Source organism: Lutjanus erythropterus, chromosome 9 (assembly GCF_056507025.1).
Source record: "Lutjanus erythropterus isolate fLutEry1 chromosome 9, fLutEry1.hap2, whole genome shotgun sequence".
NCBI lineage: Eukaryota > Metazoa > Chordata > Actinopteri > Lutjaniformes > Lutjanidae > Lutjanus > Lutjanus erythropterus.
In genome coordinates, this window is record NC_139325.1 from 35,814,759 (window position 1) to 35,821,334 (window position 6,576).

At 40.1% G+C, this 6,576-nt stretch overlaps 2 protein-coding genes across 2 annotated transcripts; one reads left to right on the top strand and one right to left on the bottom strand.

Annotated features, from left to right (window-relative positions):
* Nucleotides 1–17: 17 nt before the first annotated feature.
* LOC146322041 (tripartite motif-containing protein 16-like) lies at nt 18–2,514 on the bottom strand. The gene has a single exon (XM_084727415.1). The coding sequence runs from the start codon at nt 2,359–2,361 to the stop codon at nt 679–681; it is 1,683 nt and encodes a 560-aa protein (XP_084583541.1). The 5' UTR covers nt 2,362–2,514; the 3' UTR covers nt 18–678.
* A 997-nt stretch (nt 2,515–3,511) lies between these two features.
* LOC146322042 (uncharacterized) lies at nt 3,512–6,022 on the top strand. The gene is made up of 4 exons (XM_084727470.1): nt 3,512–3,727; nt 4,746–4,866; nt 4,991–5,099; nt 5,846–6,022. The coding sequence occupies exons 1-4, from the start codon at nt 3,709–3,711 to the stop codon at nt 5,966–5,968; spliced, it is 372 nt and encodes a 123-aa protein (XP_084583596.1). The 5' UTR covers nt 3,512–3,708; the 3' UTR covers nt 5,969–6,022.
* The last annotated feature ends 554 nt before the right edge of the window (nt 6,023–6,576 follow it).

Genomic DNA, 6,576 nt, shown 5'->3' on the forward strand with positions numbered 1-6,576 from the left:
AAGACGAGAAGAAAAGACTTTGTTCGTGTTTGTTTATTCATTGTGTAAAGCTTCAGTTTGTTCACATCCCATCAGTAAAGTCTGTTCAATGACTCGTGTTCAATGAGTTCATGAACAGATTCACTTCATCCTCACAATCAGTTTGTTTGAGCAGAATCTCAGCTACGTACAAGACAATAATCAATCACCTCCTTATTGATTATCATCAGGATCATTACACTTTTATAAAACCTCACACAAGTAAATGTAAATGTAATTAAAAGTTTCTTTCCAAAGTGGTGACAACAGAATATCTATGATAAATGAAGATCTGGTGTTGCAGTGGAAGAGAAACAACAACATACAAATACATCAATACAAATATTGATCACACATTTAGAGCACAGAGACATTTTTATTTTCCTGCAGAGAAATATCAGTTCAGGTAAACAGAAGTCATCCTGAGCAGTGAGAGCCTCCATGGCTGAACAGACACAGGAAGGAGCGCCGCCTAAACAAACTCAAACATTTACACAACAACAGATGACAAGATGTCAAAGTACCGCCCACAATGTTTGATTGACAGCTGATCTCTGTGCAGAGAAGAAATGTCACAACAATCAGCTCTCAGATGGAAACAAAACTATTTGAAGAAATGAACCATAAAACTTTACCCACAATCCCTTAAATGACTTCTGTCTATTTCAGTTTACAGAACTCAGCAGTGGATCCACACAACCAATTAACCCAAAGTCCAGCATAGAGAGGCTGAGTGAATGTGGTCTGGACTCTGTGGAGGAGAGTCATGGTTTCAGAGACGCTGTAGAAGGACAGAATACCTGCTCTGTGATCCAGGTACACTCCAACTCTGGAGGACTGAGGACCTGAGACGGGAGTTTGGACTTTGTTGTGATAAAACTCATAACTGTTTGTGTAACATCTTAATGACCAAGATTTGTCATTGTATCCAAATCCACATTCATCTGAGTCTCCTGCTCTGCTGATATTCTTGTATGCGACTGCAACATGAACTGCTGTCTCTCTCCTCTCCACCTCCCAGTAACAACGTCCAGTCAGACTCTCTGTACTCAGGACCTGAGACCATCCAGTGAATCTGTCTGGGTGACTAGAATAAGGCTGTTGTTGTTTCATTCCTGTTGCTTTTCTGTTCCCCTTAGATAATAACAGATATGTGTTTGCTGTGTTTGGATCCAGTGTGATTTCAGTTGAATATTTTAAGAACTCAGCTCTGGTCTTGGGTTCTGGTTCTGGTTGTGACAGTAAAACATCCACTTCAGTCACTGTCAGTGAGACGTTTGTCCATTTGTCACTCAGAACGTCCTGTAGTTTGTCTCTGAGCTCTGACACAGCAGCTGTCACGTCCTCAAAGTACCTCAGAGGATGGATATTGATGCTGGATGAGTCTGTAGATTCACTGAGTGGTGACAGTGAGGGGTAGTTGTGTAGAAACTGGTTGTGATCCTCTGTGTGTGAGAGCTGTTCCAGCTCAGCGTCTTTCCTCTTCAGCTCAGTGATCTCCTGCTCCAGCTTCTCCTGAAGCTCTTTGACTCGACTCACTTCAGTTTCCTGCTGGGATCTGACCTGCTGCTTCACATCAGAGCATCTTTCCTCCATGAGACGGATCAGCTCAGTGAAGATCTTCTCACTGTCCTCCATTGCTTTATCAGCAGAGCCATTGATAGCCTCCACCTCCTGTTGAAACACTTTCACATCTTTCTCTCTGTCCTGGATTCTCTGCTGGATGTTTTGTCGACTCACCTCAAGCTCTCTCTGCCTCTCAGTCCTTTCTGCTGCAGCTGACACTGTGTCGTGGCCTTTATGTTCCTCCACAGAGCAGAGATAACAGATACACTGTTGATCAGTACGACAGAACATCTTCATCACCTCATCGTGACGAGAGCAGATGTTCTCCTCAAGGCTCTTGGAGGGCTCCACCAGCTTGTGTTTCTTTAATTTAGTAACATCATAATGAGGCTGCAGGTGTTTCTCACAGTATGAGACCAGACAGACCAGACAGGACTTGAGGGCTTTCAGTTTTCTCCCAGTGCAGAAATCACAGGCCACATCTTCAGGTCCAGCATAGCAGTGATCAGCAGGAGCAGCTTGGAGTCCAGTCTTCTTCAGTTCCTCCACTAAAGCTGCTAACATGGTGTTTTTCAGCAGGACAGGCCTCGGTGTGAAGGTCTGCCTACACTGAGGGCAGCTGTGGATTTTCTTCTCATCCTCTTCATCCCAGAAGTTCTTAATACAGTTCATGCAGTAGCTGTGTCCACAGGGAGTAGTCACCGGATCCTTCAGTAGATCCAGACAGATGGAACAAGAGAAGGTTTCCCGGTCCAGCTGAACTCCTTTCTGTGCCATTTCACCTCTCAGTAACAACGACTGTCTGAGTTTCACTTCCTTATACCTGAAACCAGTCTGAGCTCTGATCTAAACAAGCTGTGTCTCTGCAGTGAATGTGGCCTGTCAGCTGCTGCACGTCACCACATGTTGGTTCCACCCATCTTCAAACTGTAGATCTGAAGGTGAGGGAACAAGGAAATACATGTGCAGAGTGGAGCTCACTGTGTTTGAGAGCAGGAGGAGGAGGGAGGGCTTATCAAGCTCTGATTCATTCCAGGAGGAGGAGCAGAATCTGAACTGTGTTCCTTGTTTACAACAAAGTCTCAGTTAAAACCTGATCCACATTTAAAACATGTCAGTTTTTAGTTGTAGTTGTTTAGTTGACTCCTCAGACTTTGCTGATGGCTCCACATTTTTCTAACTCTTCCTCTGGTTCTGTTCACTTTTCTTTATAAGCAGTGAGGACTGACCAAACTTAACTCTCATAATATATTCAAATTGCTGTGTCACATTTTTTCTCTCATATTTAATTATCTACTTTGAAGCATTTGTGACAAAACACTTCAATGTGAGAATATCATCTTGAGCCAAAGCAGCATGTCAAGCTTCAGATGTTTCAGATGAACAAAAATAATCAAATAAGTTATTTGTTGAGTCCAGTAGGACGCAAATGAACCAGATCAGCTGCTTCTCCTGTTATGTTGTGGTGTAATATGAATCCATTAAATTGACACACTTAAAAAAAAATTGGACTAATAAACTAGTCAATAGAGATCACACTTAAACTTTTTGTGGTCATCATTACCGTAAAGCTACTGCATCAAAGTACAGCATGGAGCTCTTCAGTATAAATCAATGTTCATAAATATATAGTTTTATTTCACCAGAGGACAGAGCGCCTTGGGGGTCTTCCATTATTCTCTGCACTAGTTAATCTGAAGAAAGACTTGCCAGATCTTGTTGGGGTTTTTGTTGTACTTTGAGCTGCCTCTCCATTGTGACCTGATTAGTTAACAGTTTTATTGATAAGCCATCCTCAGTCACTCATTGTAAAAAAGACAAAGGTTTGAAAAGTCACATGTCAGAGGTGCTGCTGTGTCCTTATCAATACATAAAACTATAAAACAATTCACTTTATGGTTTTAGGTCTCGGCCACAGAACGATGATACTCTTCTCTGTAAATTTACAACAGCTTCATTTAAACAGGAGCTACACCTACATAATTTATCATTATCATGTAGGTCGCTGTTTCATGAATCATAAAACTGACATGACGCAGGTCGTGATCACACATCATGTACTCTGTACTGTAGAATACAGCCTATATAATCTCACCTGAATGTCTCACTGAGCTGTGCAGAATCATGTCTTCGTCTGGTGGAGGTAAGTCACTTCAGTTTCAGCTCTCTGAAAATGTAAAAATACAGCTGTGCTCCCAGCTGTGGAATGTAACTTTTACTCAAGTACTGTACTTAAGTACAAATTTGAGGTACTTGTACTTGAGTATTTCTATACAGCTCTGTATTTCTACTCTGCTATATCTCAGAGGTAAATATTGTACTTTTTATTTTGTCTGACAGCTTTAGTTACTTTTCAGATGACAGTTGTTCCTTCCCTTCCTGTCCAGTGCAAACCATGTTTGATTAAATGAAGGATGAAGTGAAAATCCTCCTCCCTCTTCAGCTAAATAAGCTTCTTTAAAAACCCTCTCGGATCAGCTGGAAAATGTATCGTCATGTTCTGACTCTTTAGAGATATATGATTCACACAGCATAGCCATGATGCTACAAACATATGTCTTATAGACCATGATGCATTGCTGAACTGCTCAACAGGGTATAAAGTAGTTAGTAGCAGCAGTAAAATGCAACATACACATTAATACAGCAGTAATATTGATGCAACAACATCAGATATATTGATAAAACACAAAGGAGGAGAGGGATGAGGGAATGAAATGAGTGAACTCCCCGTGGATGAAAACCTGGAATGGGTGAGGTTGAACCTGGGAGCTTCTTGTTGAGGGACCACCGTGACGACCACTGAGCTGCCTGCAGAAAATTGAGAATGGGGTCTTGGGTATGAAAGGGGTCCTGAGAACTGAGACAAATGGGAGAGGATTAGGCGTCCTTATACAGGTATGCACAGGTGATTGGAGCAGAGAGGTGCAGGCGACTAATGTGACACAGGTGATCTGGGTTTGTGGGAGGCGCAGGTGGTTTAATGAGCGAGATGCAGGTGATCCTGCAGCCTGTGGTCCTGCACAATGTGCATGAATATGAATACACAGCAGGCTGATATTGAAACAAAAATATTAGAGGGAACTTGAGTACCACCAGTGGTACCAGAACCATAGTTTGAGAATCTGTGGTTTACATTAATGTGAGTGATCTTCTGACAGACCTGTCAGGTGCCGAGCTGACGCGGATCTACAACTCTCCAGTTTATAAAGGTGAGTGGATGATGCGACGGCTGGGATCCAGTTCTTCTGCAGCTGGAAAACTCAGCCACACTGGAGTCAGGTCAGTTCCACACACACTGAGCCGACCTGTCATATTTTATATGAATATTATGGGTCAACCATCTAATATGAAAAGAGGATATATAAGAATCTTCAAATTGTTGTTTTTTTTTTTTTTTTCTCAGAGTGACGCTGGGCAACGAGTCTCAGTGGCTCATCCATAAAGGAGACAACTACGGTGTCTCCTCTCAGACGGTGGTGACCAGCGCGCGACACATGACCTCAGACTGGAGCGTAAGTCAGTTTTATATAAATACATATAACATTTTTAGAAAAATATGTGTTTTGATCATTTTAAATGACAATTAACTAACCAAACCAAACAAACATTTCTGGCACTTTACTGGGGTTTGTGTGGAAAATCAGAAAACCGAGTATGTAATAATACATAACAAATATGTGCATTATACTACTATATATGACAATATAGAAGAAATAGAAATAAGAGATTTGTGAAAATATGTTAACAACAATAAGGGTGTTAGGATGTGAGTATTATAAATAAGAGCATAGGCTGGTTTAATGCACAGTATAAATAAATAAATGTAGTAATGATGCCAGTGTAACCAGTGAATTGTACTTTTAAATTATTATTGAGTTTTAGAGTTGTACAGTGAAATTATTGCAAAAATTAGCATATTGTTATATCAGTACTGCACAGATGAAAATGTAAATGAAATATAAATGATGATTAGCTGCTGCTGAGTTGAGCTGAATGTATATAATGTTAATAACAAAACTCAGTTTTATTTATTTGGTGTACAGACAAAAGAGTGAGAGATAATTAACTCTCATCTCTCTGCTGTCGACTCTCTGATAGCAGCTTAAAACACCAGAAATTAACTTTTGAACAGTTGTTGGTACTTCCAAGAATATATGCTGTATATATATTTTATCACGGACACAACTACAAAATGTTGTTTGTATATAAAAATAATAACTTCTTTTAATCCTCCTCTCTTTGTGTTTTCTCTCTGCAGACGTTGTTGACCAAAGAGTTTAACGGGAGAAAGACCGTGGCTGACTTTGTGAGAGTTGGAGGAGGCGACTACAGCCTCCTGTTCAACTGCCACGTAGCATCAGTTTCCATGATGCTTCAGTAAACGTAACGTTTTCTGTTTTCTGGAATGATGACGAATAATAAAAGGTGAAACTTCTCTGAATGTGTCGTGTGGTTTTTATTCCACCAGAGGGCTTCAAAGTCTTTGATACAGACATGAGGAAGACTACATTTAAAGGGACAGTTCACCCTCAAATCAGAAAGACATATTTCCCTTTTGGCCTTTTCTTCCATTTATCCATTAGACAGTTTCGAGTTTCAGAGTTTAACGATGTCTGCTTTCTCTCCATAATAATGGAAGTAAACGGTCCTCAGATTGTGGGGCTCAAAGCACATCTTTTATATAATTTTTCATCTTCTTAGATAGTTATTCATCTTGATATTTCTTTGTTCTCTTTCTTTTTTCTCTTTTTTGCATGCAGATAATAATTAATAATAATAAATAATCAATCAGTCTCTTCAAAATGCAAATTAAAACTAAAGTAACAAGCCTGTTTTGAAAATGTAAGGAGTAGAAAGTTTCAGATATTTTTGTTCAAATATTGGGAGTAAAAGTAAACAGCTGTCAGAAAAGTAAATACTTACATACTTACAGTAACAAAGTATTTGTACTTAGTTACTTCCCACCTCTGCCTTCCTAACTTTGAAAAA

Coding starts and splice junctions, on each gene's coding strand:
- LOC146322042 (XM_084727470.1), top strand. Junction 4,867..4,990: donor CTCAGCCACACTGGAGTCAG/GTCAGTTCCACA, acceptor TTTTTTTCTCAG/AGTGACGCTGGGCAACGAGT. Junction 5,100..5,845: donor ACATGACCTCAGACTGGAGC/GTAAGTCAGTTT, acceptor TTCTCTCTGCAG/ACGTTGTTGACCAAAGAGTT.
- LOC146322041 (XM_084727415.1), bottom strand. CDS start 2,361: ATGGCACAGAAAGGAGTTCAGCTGGACCGGGAAACCTTCTCTTGTTCC.